This window comes from Polistes fuscatus, unplaced genomic scaffold (genome assembly GCF_010416935.1).
Source record: "Polistes fuscatus isolate 324 unplaced genomic scaffold, CU_Pfus_HIC Scaffold5, whole genome shotgun sequence".
Lineage (NCBI taxonomy): Eukaryota > Metazoa > Arthropoda > Insecta > Hymenoptera > Vespidae > Polistes > Polistes fuscatus.
Window position 1 is genome coordinate 5,807,957 of NW_025113129.1, and position 16,856 is coordinate 5,824,812.

General features: G+C 33.7%; 1 protein-coding gene across 9 annotated transcripts in view; it reads right to left on the reverse strand.

Annotated features, from left to right (window-relative positions):
- Positions 1–12,348: 12,348 nt before the first annotated feature.
- The window catches only part of LOC122522451 (dachshund homolog 2), a 213,124-nt gene continuing 208,616 nt past the window's right edge, over positions 12,349–16,856 (reverse strand). For 7 of the 9 annotated variants that reach the window (XM_043643596.1, XM_043643594.1, XM_043643601.1 and 4 more), the window contains 2 exons: positions 15,529–15,615; positions 12,349–12,574 (listed from right to left, as the gene is read on the reverse strand). In XM_043643596.1, coding sequence (XP_043499531.1) covers positions 12,522–12,574; positions 15,529–15,615 — 140 coding nt within the window. In that variant the 3' untranslated portion in view covers positions 12,349–12,521. Of the gene's footprint in view, positions 12,575–15,351; positions 15,616–16,856 lie in introns of all 9 variants that reach the window. The other 2 variants (XR_006305059.1, XM_043643602.1) reach the window with 2 other exon arrangements.

Consider the following 16,856-nt stretch of genomic DNA (forward strand, 5'->3'; position numbering starts at 1 on the left):
GCGTGATCCGATCGAGTCTATCCTTCTATCCTTTTCTCTCTCTCTTTCTTTTTCTTTCTCTCTTTCTCTCTCTCTCTCTCTTTATCTTCGTTGACGTAATATTGGAAAATAATGCACCACCATCCGTATATCTCGAACATATACCTATTACATATACACTTGTATCTCCACTTACATGCACACATGTTCGAGCATAAACAGATACATTCACAAATCCCATGATCAGAACGCACGCAGGCGAAATTATTAACTTTACCTGTGCTAAATCGTTTTACCTTTCCAAAATTTCTTTACATAACAAGAATTTCATATTTCAATTTTTTGTACAAATAAAATATAAAATAATAATAATAATAATTAAACTATATAAAATAATAATTGAAATGGTTAATTGTAAATGATAATAAAATTGCGCGAATTATTGGATAAATTGATTGACTAAAAAATGTTGGAAAAAAATAATAATCAAATGACGATAATAGAGAGATCAATGACAGCAGAGTGAAGAGAAAGAGAGAGAGGTAAAGAGAGATGAGAGAAGATGTTAGAGACGCGTGGGCATCATAGTAAAATTCATCGTTGGGCAATTCTATTGTCCGATCTAGGATCCACTTAAGCGAAGTAATTGATAGATCCCTTCGAAGCTGAACGGTACCCGATGGTGCTGGGCCCGAAGGAATGACAGGCTATAGGAGGTTTCAGGATAGAGGCTTCGCACGACCCCTTTTACTATCTTCCCTGACGTGTTATTAGTTAATTCTTACAATTACTTGTCGTGTCCCTGTGGTTATTCTATTACCGTCTAAAATTCTCGTAGATCACCTGAAAAACGAGACCTCTCCTTTTCCTTCTTCTTCTTTTTTTTTTTTCTAAACTTCACGTCTAACGAAATAACGAGACAACTTCCTCTTTCTATCTTTTTCTATCTTACGTGTTAGTTTAACTTTATTATCTATGGATAGACCTATGAACGATCTTCGATATACTTCCGCCATTATGAAATATTTATTTATTTAATTTTTTTCCAAACGAAATAAAGTGTGACAATTTCCTCTTTCTAATTATTTTCTATCTTTTTGTGTATGTGTGTGTGTGTGTGTGTGTGTATGAGTTTTAATTTAAGGAACGAACGATCGATACAATTCTTTTCTATGATAAACATAAATCTTAACTATACTTCCGCCATAATATGAATAAATTTGATCGTGAGAAGCAAATGTTCGATATTCCTACTAACTTCCCCTTGTTTTTATTTCTATCTTTTTGATATTATTATAATTTTTTTGTTCCTATGGAAAGAAATGGAATCGTTTTACTCTCTCGATGGATACACGATCTTGTAGTTCGTTATCTAAACGAGTTTATCGTGTATAGCTATTGCAAGTTACTAGGGAAAATAAAGTTTGAATGAGGGGAAAAGAGAAAAAGAAATAGTGAGAGAGAGAGAGAGAGAGAAAGAGAGGGAGAGATAGCTTTCCTATGGACATGGATAATAATTCTATGTAGTTAGGTATATATCGAAGAATTGTGTGGAATAACTGGAATAAAATGATCGATAGTTACTGTTGATATCATGGGGTAATAATTATTGATGCAACCACGAAAAAACCATCTAGTACGTTAGAGTTATAACGTGGGCGTATTAGATTATTTTTCTTCTTCAAATTTTATTACCACTGATTAATACAGAATTGTCGGCGAGTCTCTTTGTACTTTTAATTCTCGATATGCGTACTTAATAATTAATGGTTAAAAACCACAAAAAATATGTTCAACAAGCAAATACAAAAAAAAATAAAAAATAAAACAAAGTAGGTTGGAACGAGAAGAAAAGATAAGAAGAAGGAAAATGCTGTGTAGCGTATCGAAATTACAATTAGTATTATAATTCACACACGTATATACACACTCACACACACATATATATATATTATTTTTACATATCCTTCATTATTTCTTTGACTACTTTGAATAATATTGTACGCTTAGAACTGGAATTACTTTGGAAAATATAATTGAGCAGCCAGAGTGGAAACGTAAATCGAGTGCGCTTGCGTAAATGTACCGTGATGATTTAATCTGGTTTCTACAAAGGATCCCATCGTAAGATCTTTCTCTCTCTCTCTCTTCCTCTATCTCTATCTCTATCTCTATCTATCTCTCTCTATTTCTCTTTGTCTCTAACTATTCTCTATCTCTCTCTCTCTCTCTCTCTCCTCCTTTCTGCGACGCCTTAATTGTAGTGTAATGATCGTTGCAAGATAACGGTGCGAGCGAAGCGAGTTTTCAATTACCGGAAGATCGAACGGAAGAGTAAGAGCTTTTCTCTCTCGCAAGGAGCATGATCGACGACGATCACTGGAATCTTCTTTGATACGATAAGATCTTACAAGTGGTATTAGAAACTAGTCTAAGTATGCATTCTCATTTAATTACGACATCGTGACATCATTCATTCCTACCAGATTGACTACTTTCGTTTCTTCGAAGTAATACTAATAAATTATCATTATTATCATCATTATCATCATCATCATTGTTACCCATTAACTATTACCCATTAATTATTACCCATTAACTTTCATTTATGTAATATGAAAAAAAAAACTAGAAATGTATACTATCTTTTCCTATTTGTCAAAGTTATTATTTGAATTTTCTTAAAATCCTAAGCCCGGTATTATTATTGTTATTATTATTATTTTGATAAAAGTAATTTCAGAAAATTGTATTTTGAGTCGATTGAAGGATTATAAAAAAAAAGGATTAGAAAAATGTATAGAAAAGTTGCAAAAAAAAGAGCATAATAGATATCGGATCGATGGAATGAGTTTTTCCGATGGCGCCCGTCGAAGGTCTCGCTGGACAAGCTAGGCGCCTCTCCTTCTCTACTTGCACTTCCTTTTTCACTATATACTACGAGACGGCGGCTCGTGTTTCGCGAAGAGTTACACGCAAGAATGCGGCACGATCTGCCACGTTACACCTTAGTCCATAACGATCGACCGGATGTGGTTCGCCGGATTTAATCGGGCCAGACAGAAAAATCTCTTCCGTGAGAAACTTGTTTCCTAAAGTGTTCCGTTTCTTATCACATTCTATTTAAAATTTACTTCTTAACAAAATTTCAACGCCGATTTTTTCTCATTGATATCGCAATCATTTTCCATTTGATACGTTGTTCACGTAATTTTATATGTTTATGTGTGTGTGTGTGTACACACATGTATATTAATTGTATATATTCATTGATTGTATAATTAAATATAAAAAAAAAAAGTAAGATTTTTAGGTAGGATCGAAATAATCGTTTAAAATATTGCCTCGTTAACTCGAAAAATCTTACCTTCTAGCTTTATTTTTGTTGAAAATAAAAAAAAAAAAAAAAAAAAAAGAAAATAAAAGACGATTGGCAAGTGAAATCCGGCAAAGGAAGGAGTCTCGTAGGGAGCTCCTTGCTTGAAAATCTCTTCCACGCATAATTACACCCTTGCGCATCGAGCTAAGGTATGAAAGAGTAAGTGAGATAGAAATAGAGTAGTCGACAAGACTAAAAGGGAGCAAGAGAGAGGTAGAATATATCTCGTAGTTTGATTTACAGCTCTCGGCGTCGTCCATCGGGTCCGTTTTGATTGCGCTTCCCTCTAATGGAGGGTAAACGGCAGGACGTTCATGAATTTGTATTAGAGAATCGGTTCCAAGAGCTTCGTTCCTAGCCGGCCATTGGATCCTTCGAGCTATCCTCTTACGTTCTACTATGTGAACGTCCACGTTGAGCTTCGTCGAAACTTCTCAGGATGTCCACGAACTAAGCAAACTAAGTAGTTTGCCTTGGTAACGTTTAGATCGGAGATGTTCGTTCCAACTTCTCCTGGTTCCTATCTCTATTGACTTTCATCTCATATTTCTTCTTTCCGTTTTTTTTACTCTTTAATTTAATAATTATTCAATTATCCAATTTTCTAACAAGTAATCATTTAGTTTAGAAATTTATTTTCGAAAATTAATCGTTCAAATTTTTTAATCAGAAATTCTTGAATAATTTTCCTCGAAAAATCGATGACGTTATTATATTTTTTATAAAATAAATGTTAAGTAGTTTGCCTTGGTTTAGATTTGGACGCGTCTTCCAACTTTTTCTAATTTCTATCTTTATTGGTATCCATCTTATATTTCTTTCCTTGTTTTTGTTTTGTACATTTCTTCTTTGTCGTTATCAAATTTGTTAACAACGAATTATTTTATTCAGTAATTTTTTTGTAAACTAAATTTGGTAGTTGGTAAATTTGGTAATTTGGTAATTAAAGATCTTGGCGTATCAGCTTATTTTTCTCTAAAAGTTAATATCGTTCATGTATTGTTTATTATAAATTTTAAGTAGTTTACATTGGTAATTATATTATACAACAAGATATTATTTTTGGAAAATAAACAATTGAATTTTGTTATCAAACTAAAAAACTGTAAAATTTATGACAGACGAAGATAAAAAATTCTAAATTGAAAGTAAGAAGTTGGTTGAGAAGCGAACTCGAAGAAGGATTAATTTTCAAGACCAAACTACGACGCATTGGAAACATAAGACGTTCCCTCCGAGACTACAGTATTCGTTAATCTGTTTAAATAACGAAACATCTCCCTGGGGAAGTTACGCGAAAGGGGAGGAAGGAAACTAGCTAAAGAAAAGGGAGATTGTATCTTACTCGATGTTCCCTTATGCGAATAAACGAAAATCAATGCTTTAATCGACTCTGAGTACATTTTTTAACATTAAATCATCAAACTACGATTTGAAAAAGTTGCTCCAAAAATTACGAATAGAAGTAATATATTTTCTTACCAATTGTAAGTATAAATTTAAAAATCAAATCTCAAACGTACTTAAATTATTCTAAAAATGATCTAACTATCGATAAATTTGAAATATCTTAGTATACTTTCTTTATCCTTCTTCCCTTAAATTCTTTTCAACTTTCCTTTCGATGAAGCGAATTTGATGAACTTTCAGAAAGTAAATATCGGAATGTATGTCTAGACAGTATTTTTCACGTAGGCAACAAAGTCAAAGCGGAACGAACTTCTTCTATTTCTTATTCTCGTTCAACGAAAGGGTGCGGTTCTCTTCTGATACAGGTACCAACTTATACACACGCGCGCACACACACACACACACACATGTATAGGTATATTTATACGTTCGTACATACGTGACGCAAACGGGTCTTGCGCTAGAACGTCTGCTAAACTAACCTGCTTGGAATGCGGCACGAGGGCGGGATGGCAATGCAAATTTATTCAAAACTCGAAAAAGCCCTCGGCTCGATTCACCTTCCCCTTCTCTTCTCTCTCTCTCTTCTCTTATTTCTTCTCATTCTCTCTCTCTAACTTTACCTTCACTTCCCTTTTTCTTTCTTTCCCCTCTTCCTCCTCGGTACACATACATACGTACATACATATATATATACATACATGCATGCATACACATACTACTATCTCTTTCACCCCTTCGTATCTCTTTGCCACTACTTTTCTCATACGTCGATACACAAGACTTGGGAAAAATCGTAGTACAAACGAGAACGAAGGGTGATAGAGCCCCTAAAAAATAAAATTATATATTTCTTTTTTCGATTAAATAAAATTTATATTTTACTTACCATTTTTTTAGACATCAACAATATATGATATATATTATTTATATGAGAGTAAAAAAACAGTTAGAGTCGTTTGAACAAATTCTTTATTTAATTGGACGTACCGATGAATGTTCAAATTACGTTTAATGTTAAAGATTAGATCCTGAAAAAAATAAAAAAACGAATCGGTTCAAGAAAATGCAAATGAGATCCGCGAACGAGACATGGTAGTCGGTGACATCTTCGGAGCAACATTTCCATCTCGCCCTTTTTTTGTGTATACTCTCCTTTCTCTAAAGTCTAGCCCTCGGAAAGTCGAGTAACGAATCATAAAGATAACAGGATCCTCGTACCTCTCTCAACTTTTATTCCGGGGACATATTGCCCGACAATCATTCCGGCATTTGCATAATTATCAAATAAAAAGGATAAAGATAGACAGATAGAGGTGGAAAGAGAAAGAAGGAGAAAGGGGGAGGGTGTAAAAGGACAGAGTGCGAGAGAGAGAGAGAGAGAGAGAAAGAGAGGGAGGGTAGAAACAACCCCCGAAACATTTCCAATGGTACTTCGTCCTTGCTAGGACGACTAATTTTGCTGTTCTTCGCTTTTTCTTTCTTTTTTTTTCCTGCTTTTTTATATTCTTTCTTTTTTTATCTATCAAGTAGCAAGGAAAACTCTCTCTTTTTGTATGTATCTCTCTCTTCCTTCCTTCCTTCTTTCCTTCCTTCTTCCTCCTCTTTCGCCCTTATTTCTTTCATTCTCATCTCGCGCCTACGTAGCCCTTAAAACTCTCTGCGAGAGTCACGGAGTAGGAGCCCTTCTTTCGTTGCGGCCGATTAGCTTAATGTTGTTGCCCATCCGGCTGGCCGGATAATTAGAATCATTAAAGGTTATGTTCTTTCTCTTTATATTTCTGTCTCTATATTGGTTTCTTTTTTATATCCTAATTTATTCGTTTTTACTCGTAATATTCATTATGATTATTTTTCTTTACTATTCTTGCATCGCTTGATATTTCTAAAGCGTCGAATAAAAGTACTTGCAGAGACTACATTTTTTTCTTTACAAAATTTTACGTAGTTTGTAAAAAGTACGATTATTTATTTGATTAATTTTTTTTCTCTATAATATTGTAAAAACTATCGGTATTAAATTGGGATAGAATAAGGCTCGTTTATAAGTTAATGTAAATTGTTGTTTTTGTTTATTGGAATATTTGTTAAGAAGTTTATGTTATATTGAAAAATGTAATTTGTGCTAACTTTTGTTCGGTACTGCGTATACAATTTAGTTTTATTTGACTTGTTTATAAATCAGTGACGTTTAACAAAAGCTTTTCGATAAAAAGAGTAAAGAACATAATTGAGGGGTTGAAAAATATATAGAGAGACTAACTAAAACATAGGTAGACGTACTATGTTCACGTAGGTTAGTCTACTTTGCGGCAAGTCTTGGAGGTCTAAGAAGACTTGGCCGTGTTCCCGCGGGATCCTTTAAAGCTTTTTACCGTACACTTATTTTTCGCCTTTGCCCTTTCGTCAAGATGTCAGCACCGCTAACGAGGAGAGTTTAAGCGGAGCAAAACAAGACATTTTTATCGAGAGAAAGAAGGAGCCAAGTTACGGAAGATGAAGGAAAGCGAGCACCAACTTACTATACCACACGAATTATGCTAAACACTTTTACGGAAGTCTCGACGGGATACCAAAGAAGAGGAACCGAGAGAAAAAGAGGGGGAACAGGACAAAAGGTAGAAGGGAGAATAAATGGGACATTTCACGAGTAAAAACATTAGTTTGATTTTTCCTAAGGGAAAATCGCGAAAGAACGTACACAATTATTAATTTAATGAAATAATAATAGTCAAACGAATAAATTGGTTCTCGAAATAATTTTCCTCTATATAATTATTATATATATATTTATATATAATTATTATATTATATTATTCACGTTATATACGAGGATAAAAAATAAGAAATTAGATAAGTAAGGAAAAAAAAGAAGAAGAAGAAAGAAGAAAGAAGAAGAAAGAAAGAAGGGAAAAGATCTAATTAGAGAGTTGCGAGCCGTGAGCCGCAATTAAGACGTCGATGCTTTCGACGGTCTTGCCGTGTGACTGATTTAATTAAGGGACCTTGCTCGACGCCTCGCTAACTTTACGAATATCGTTATTTTACTATTATAAAAAAAAAATATATATATATATATGTACTACATATATATATATATATATATATGAAAAGGGTGGAGCTTGGCTCGACCAATGAGCTGAGATCGCGTGCTTCGAGTCGTTACGAACCTGTAAATTGATAAGAATGCATCGTCGCACGCTGCTCGTGCAGCCCTCTTTCTCTTTCCTTCTTTACCTCTTTACCTTTCTCTCTCTTTCTCTTTCATACATAGAAGGACTTGGTGCTTTTAAAGCTCTCCACTTTGAGTTCGAAGATATCGAACACGGAAAGCCGTCGTGCTTCGTTACGCCGCTCGTGCTTTTCAAATCTCTTTAGGCTCGCAAGCTGGTTTGCGTGCTGTCGATATGCACGGAAGGAGGAGAGCCCTTTGATTATTTCTTACGTGCGATTAGCCCCCAACAGAATCCTATAACATGACCGTTTATTTTTAATACCTCGCGAGAAAGTCGAGCTTGAATGTTCGTAAAAATAGACACATTTATATTTAGTTTACCAGGTTGTTTTATTTTCTATTTTAAGTACTTTATTAAGATCGGTACGTGTTGAAATTCTTTTTTTCTTTTTTTCTTAGATTAAAAATAGAACACAAAAAAAATTAAAAATTAGTAATCTATGAAAAGATTTTTTTACACTTCGGTTGTTTATCTTTTTTTTTCTAATTTTTAGACAATTCGATTATACAATTTAATATTTAATGTTTTGTTAGATTAATCAAATGAATAAGACAAAATTCTCTCATCTTTTCATGAAATTATTCTATTCTCAATTCTAATGAGTTTTTTAGTATCACTTATTTCCAATCTCTTGGTAAAAATAATGAATATAATTGATTTAATATAATAATAAATAGGACAGACATATCTATATGTTAGGTACGTGTTCGAATGGAAAAGTAATTCGTTCGCATGGATATCGTCGATAATTTTCATGCTTTGCTCACACGCATGATCGCTTTCTTACTTTCTTAGCAATTTTTATCCACCCGACACTAATTCTAATAATAGTTGATGTCTTTTTTTAAACTCCGTGGGATGACGTACGGCGACGTGGGACTCGGAAGGAGGGTTTTTTCACCGTGTAGAATAACAACTATTTATTTATAGGTAATAATGCTGAATTACAATGAATACACTTTGCCTCGATACTAGATTGTATAAGTTCCGCTCGCGAAAAAAATCGCTTGATTTGCTGATCCCGTATTTTTCTTCTTTTATTTTTTTGTTCTTTTATGATTGGCAAAGTAGCGACACTTTGTATTCCTCTTTTTATTCTATACTCCGTTCTTAAAACATTTCTTACCAACCTTCTTCTTTCTCTCGGTGAAAATAATTCATTTCGATTGTAGAGACGATCGCGGTTAAAAAAAAAATTACGATTTTTTTCCTTCATTCTTAGAAAAATGTTAAATTCGTTAATTCAATGATCAATGCATTTTAAAAAAGTTTTTATTTATTCGATAATTTAGAGGATCACTCAACGAATAGAGATATTTACAGACTTAAATATAGGTGCAAAATTTCTTTTTCTCTCTCTCTCCCTCTCTTTTATTCCAATTTTATTTAATACCTTTTTCTATAATATCTTTTTAAAATCACACGAATAAATGTTCTTTTCTCCACGATCGAATACGACGTTCGAATATTGAATTCTTTTCCCACTCCCTCACTTTCTCTCTCTCTCTATCTCTCTTGTTTTTCCTCAACTCCTTCTTCTCCTTTTTTATATTTTTTCTACTTGCCAATCAATCGTCTTAATGACGATGGCAAAGTACGGATGATCAGCTAATCGGTGGTTCTCTACGTGTAGCATCGTCTTAACGGGGCTTTAGCCAATTACGATCTAGACACTATGATTATGTGAACTTTACAACACAAGAATCTTACGGCAAAAGACTTTGTACATGGATCTTAAATATGATGGGATTCGTCCTTCTTTCCGACGAAATATTTCTTCCTGCGTTTAATATTAATATTTTTTTATTCCCTCTTTATCTTCATTTCCATTTTCATTCCTTCGAATTTTTCACTTTACCCCTTCCATACCTAACCCTATTGGATCATTCTTTTATCAGTTTAACGTTAACGTTTTGTTTCTTTTGTTTTTTTTTCACTACAAACGCCACAAGAAATATTTCACCGTTTAATGTTCTTATTATTTTTTTTTACTTTATCTTTATCTTCTTCGTCTTCTTCATTTTCTTCTTTTTCTTCTTCTTCTTCTTCTTTTTCGGACGACCGATGCGAAACGCGGGACACACGCAATATGGATTAGACTTACTTGCTTTCGGTATTAACTAAGTTATTTATATATAAATAATGCGTTATGTGATTTTTTTTTAAGATGCCTCGAGAATTGATTCTCTGTCTGTCTCTCTCTCTCTCTTTCTTTCTTTCTCGTTCTTTACTATACTTTCTCTCTCTCTCTCTCTCTCTCACACACTCACACACACACAAACACAAACCTATTCTCACCCTCGCAATACGATCCTTTCGAGATTTCGTTCAACGTACGCGGTTCACTTTTTATTTCACCACAGTTTATCACTCTTTCTCTTTTTATCTTACTTATCGACGATCGTTTCGTCCTCTAACTTATCAATACTTTTCTCTACGTAAACTTTCACGCATAAACGCACACACACACATACACACAAACACATACGTACACACACTTCTTCTCTTGTTATAATACATTTCTCGAGTCGTGGTTCGTCACATATTTTTCTATATCCCCCCACCTTTCTCTTCGGTCGTGACACAAAAAAGAAGAAAAAAATCTTCCAAGGAAAAAAAAAAGATCACGCGAGATCGATTGAAAAATCTTATTATCGACGTAAGACATGAAGAAAAGAAAGACAACAAAATTATTAAAAACACGTACGAAGCGACACGACTCGATAAAATTTCTGTTCATTACTTTATCACTCTCTCTCTCTCTCTCTCTTTCTCTGAATCTTTTTTTCTTTTTCATTTTTTTAGCAAACCGACCAGCTCTGCTGTCGCTGACGCTTGCGAAATAATAATAATAATAATAATAATAATAATAATAATAATAATAATAATAATAATAATAATAATATATATATATATATATATTTATATAATATATAATTATAATATTAGTAATTGTTAATAATACTCGTAAATTGGCGCGCTTTCGTGTTGCGCGCTTAGCAGCGCATGAGACATACATAAAAGTGTCTCTTTCTCTCTCTCACTTTCTCTCTTTCTCTGTGCACTTTAAAACAATTAGCTAATTAAACTCTTCGTCGCGATAATTGGGAGATGGGTACCTCTAGGAAGGCATGCACTCACGCATGCACTCTCAAGCAGTCTTTAGAAATACGTCTTCTTCTTCTTCTTCTCTCTCTCTCTCTCTCTCTCTCTCTCTCACTTTCACTCTATCTATCTAATTGTAAGATATTTTGTGTTGCTCGATTCGATTATCCATCTCTCTCTTTCTCTCTTTCTCTTTCTCTCTCTCTCTTTTACTCTCTCTTTCATATTCTTACATTCTCATCTATCTATCTTTCGTTTTCTACCTAACTTTTCTTCTCGATTATTAATCTCGAGCATTCGTAAATGATCGATTATTACGTGTACAATATATTCTCTCTTTCTCTCTCTAACTTTCTCTTTCTTTCTTTCGTTCTTTTTCTTTTTCTTCATTCAAAACGAACAACGCGAATCTACGAGCTTCCGTTAGCTTAGCGTTTATTCAATGAAGAAATTCGCGAAAGCGTTTCCTCTGTGTATGTGTGTGTGTGTGTGTGTTGTTTGTGAATGCGTATGTGTATGTGTGTGTGTTATTTTTAATTAGTTTTTATGTTTTTTAATACGCGTTTTACGACGCGTCGTTGATATGTGCTCGATCGACTCGTATCTTTTCTCAACATTTCTCTCTCTCTCTCTCTCTCTTCTTTCGTCTCTCTTTCTTTCGCTTTAGAAATGTAACACTACCACGAGGACGGCTCGCGATTTCAAATTGTTTTTGAATTTTTGGAAAATTGTAGTTCTCTTCTAATCCGCGATCGTTCTCACAATTGTTTTTTTTTCGTTTTAATCGTTCGACACTATCTGATAATATATACATATAAATATGTATATCTATATATATTTATACATATATATATATATAGATGTATATTTAATAATATATATGTATATACATATATGTATATGTATATATCACGAATCGTTATTAATTATTATTATTATTATCACCAGCGTCTTGCGTTTACGTTAAAAATGTCCGAGAGAGTCTCTTCCCGCACTTGTTATCTCTGTTCGTCTTTTCATTATTTTACTTCTTTTTATTTCATTTCATTTTTTTTATCTTTCCTCTTGTTAACAACAACACACTCACTGCGCGAATCACTTGAGAGAGTCCTTGCTTATTATTTTTTCATCTTCTTCTTCTTTTTCTTCTTCTTCTTCTTCTTCTTCTTCTGTGTATCATCTTCCTCTTTTTATTCTTCTTCTTTTTGTTCTGCCATCTTGGTTCAAGTTTTCCTTTCATTTCCTTTCGTCAGCTCTCATTGGTTCAAATGGAAGAATAATCTTCTTCACCCATTGTCCCTGTGTCCCCTCTTCCATTCGAAATTTTTTCTTCTTTTTCAATTTAGATCCGATGATCTTTAATCGTTTCGATTGATACGATCTACGCCTCGTCCAGTATCTTCCTGCATCTTCTAAGTCGCACTCGTAAACAGTACTGAATTTTTGTAATAGCCTGTCCGCGATTCTGAAACAGATCAAATTCAAAGCGCATTTAAACATGATAAACAAATATCAAATATTTTAGAATTATTTTACTAATAATAATATTATACTTATATTATAATTATAATATTTAAATAAGATCTTCACATAGAATCAAAAATTATTTGTTATTTAATTCAATTTTTTATTACCTGAGAAAAAATTAATGTTAAATATATATATTCGTTGTCTGTTTTATCATTTCTTTTCCTACTTTTGATACCCTGAATAAAATATCCATGTATATACTCGAGAATAAAGTAAATTAGATCAAATGCAAAATGCATGTTCGCATCTTAAACGAAAAAACAATTTTTTAAAATTATTTAAATGATAATAATAATAATATTATAATTATTCTCTTGAGATAGATCTTCATATATATATAATATATATAATATTGAAAAGAATATATATTATTTAATATAATTAAAAAAAATGATTTAATCATATATAAAAATTAATGTTAAATTCATACTCGTTCTCTGTATAATAATTTCTTTTTTTTTATTAGTGGTACCCAAAATAAATATATATATATATATTAGCGTGAAAGATCGAAATTGAAGAATGTCAAGATTTACATGATGAATGTCAGCACATACCAAATACTTTGATGAAACCCGAATATTTAGGTATATCTCTATACGTTAATATTTCGTTCATACACAAAGCGATCATGTGAATATTGACATTCTTCAATTTCGATCTTTTACGATAACACACATATATCTATATACTAAAGAAAGATAAAGGAACCCGCGTTCAAAAATTTCATCGTTATCGGAAGGGCAAATTAATTACGAATTCATTCAGTCGAATGAGAGATCCTCGAAGGGTTAGTTCAAAGAAAAAGAAGAAAAAGAAGAAGAAGAGAAAGATAACGTATAGACTTTGATCGAGTGCCTCGGACGATTCCTCCGGAGGAGTCTAAAGATTTTTCGAAAAGGGGGTGGTGACTTCCAAGGAGGAAGGTTGCTAAGGTCATTCGATGATCGTTCGTTCATAAGAAGCACCGCTCACTAATTATCGTTTGCCTTTCGAAAAGTAGAATGTGAATAGAACGTGCTTGTATATGCAAGATGAAAGAGAGAGTGAGAGGGATGGAGAATGAAAATAAAAAAAGGAAAACAACAACAAGATGAACAGAAAAAAACATATAAAAGAGGAGGAGGAAGAAGAAGAAGAAGAAGTAGAAGAAGAAGAAGAAGGAGAAGAAGAAGAAGAAGTCCTGCACGAAGAAGGAAGAGGAGGTGGAGAGGGTGGAGGAATCGCTACGTAAATATGAGACCGGTCGAGTCATCGGCCCTTCGAAAACCCTTTGAGATCGAGCCGCCACTCGACTTTTTATCGGACTGTCGCTTATGATTGAAAATGAGTGTGGCGCTAACAGACCGAGTCGCTTCCTCTCCTTTCTTAATCCTACCAAATAGCCTATCTTCTTTTTGTCCTGAAACAACCAACGAGAGAGAGAGAGAGAGAAAGAGAAAGAGAATTTCGTATGGATAACGTTAATTATTGTTTAAGGATATTACACGTTTCTTTCCTTTCAACGATTTTATTATTATAATAATTACTAATGATTAATATTATTTTATTATTGATAATAATAATATATATTTAATATCTAATTCATTTTGCCACGTAGAAGAATAAAAAATTAAGTTAGGGCGGGATCAGATAAATAAATAAGAATTTTTTGTTGAATAACTAAATGCATTATTAATTCTGATACAACACTCATCATCTATCTAAGAAAAGCATTTACAAATTCATTCTCTGTGTATCGTCGAATCACGATCCGTCGGCAGTTCATAAATAAAAGCTGGAAAAAGTAGAGTCTCTTCCGGAGCGGAAAGAATTTCAATTTTACGAAGATTCGTGGGACCAATTAAAGGCGTGTTCCTTAAAAAGGGTTGATGTTTAAAGTCGGATCTGGAAGTAGAAGAAGAAGAAGAAGAAGAAGAAGAAGATGAAGAAGAAGAAGTAGAATGATCTAATGAAAAACGATTATTTACGTGCTACGTCACGCGAAGTGTGTGCGTGCGCGTACACATAACTACGAAGAAGACACATTCAAGAATACACACATACACACACACACACACACACACACATATATTTATATATATACAATATATATACAATATACGTATATATATATGTATATATTATATGTATAGTTTTTGTCGGATCACTTAACTTACTTTGGGCAAGTTTCGACGAGGCGAGGCCAAGTTTCGAATTTGCCAGCGTATGCCGCTGACGCCGCAACAAGAAATTGAGTCCTGGAGAGACTACTCTCTCTGTCTCACTTTTTCCCTCTTACTTCTATTATCTCTCTCTTTCTTTCATTCTACCACCCTTCTTCTAGTTTCTAATTAAAGATCGAAACTTTATTCCGGATGACAAGAAACTCCTTCTTGTTTCGCGCACCGACGAGGTGAGACTAACAATAAGAACGACATCCCAACTAACTTTTCTATTTCTTATTACTTCCTCTAATAAGAAAAAAACTTGTTTTTTAAACGATAATAATAATTATTATTATTATTTCATAACGGGAATCAAAAAGCGTCTGCCTCCTCTTCAGGGATTTTTATTTTTTCTTCTTTATTTATTTATTTTTTTATTAATTAATTTATTATTATTCTCAATATATTGGATCGAATTGGATATAATGAAAATGAATGATGACTTTTATAACGTTATTAATTCTAATTTTAAATCGGCCAATGTAATAATATTTGATTTAATTACCAATTGTTCGTTTCAGATGTTAGGATAAAATGGAAGATCAACGGCCACGCTATCGTTTCTTTTTTTCTTTTTGTTTGTTTGTTTGTTTGCTTTTTTGTCAAGGAAAATGGCTGCTAGGTTTCTTTTTGTACTTGAATTAAAAAGTATCCGAATGTCTGGTACTTTTGCTGAACGCACCTTGAAGAGGAGACTTAACTTGGTCCCTCTCGGCCACCTGATGCTGCCGCGATTTTCTCTCCAGCTCGAGTTCCTGCACCAGCGATTCTGCGACAAGAAAAGATAATCAAAAATTGACAGGCCGTACTTTCAAAAATTAATTTCGCTTGAACGATAGGAAATAAGATCTAACAATTTATCTGAAATATTTTCTTTAATTTTTCCTATATTTTCGAAAATAATCTAGAATTTTTTATTTTTATTCGCATGATCGCTTAAAAAAAATAAATAAAAAAAATACAAAATAAATAAATAAATAAATAAATAAAGAAAGAAAGAAAGAGACTTCGATGCTCTTAAACGTAAATAATTCGATTTGCCTTGCGTCAGCCCTATTCCTACTCTCTCTCTCTCTCTCTTACTCTCTTTCACTCTCTCAAAAGAAGCTCTGTGGTTTCGGGTTATCCACGAGAATATATATCTCACTTGGTCTTTTAGGTTCGTTCTTGTCGAGGCATGAAACGGAAACATCGTGCGACTCCGAGCGTTCACCAAGGACGAGGCGGAAGAGTAATTAGTGGAAAAGCAGTGAGAGATGCTAGCGCTGGTGAGAAAAGGGGAACCATAACCACCACCACCACCACCACCACCACCACCACCACTACTACCAGTATCACCATTTGAGAAAGAAGAATACACATATAACAGGGAATAAGGCGGCCATTGAAACGGGGGAGCGAGGATTTGTTCACTGAATTCCGTTTGGATTAGGGTGAAAACTGGAAAATGTCTCTTTAATGATATCGCGCCGAATTAACCGCCGACCGTGCTTGTTTCACGCCTTTTCTTTCCTCGACCTTGAGTTGACCTGGCTAAACGTTGGTACCTCCGACAGAACCTTTTTTTCATTCTTCTCTCTATTCGTTTTCTTTCATTTTTGTTTTTTTCTACTCACACATTTGTCCATTAGATAGATTTTTTTTATGCGAATGAACGATATAATAGTAATTTTACGAACTGATCAATCATTACTAATTAATTGAAAAGTAATTTAAGATAAATTGAAGATAGTTAATAGATAAGGAAGTGTAAGGGAGAGGGAAGAAGGGATAAGATCAAATCTGTAAGCGTGAAATGACGTCTCCTTAGGCAAAGACCAATGGTAAAATCCAATTGCTAGGCCATTAAGCCTCGCTTAACTGGTACACCCTGGGTGCGAGAAGAGTAACCGATTCTCTCTCTCTCTCTCTCTTTCTCTCTGGCTTTCTGTCTATCTTTCTCTTACGTTCGTATAGGAGACGTGCGAAGCTGGCACTAGAAACGACGGGACCGAGATTCCATTATGCTTT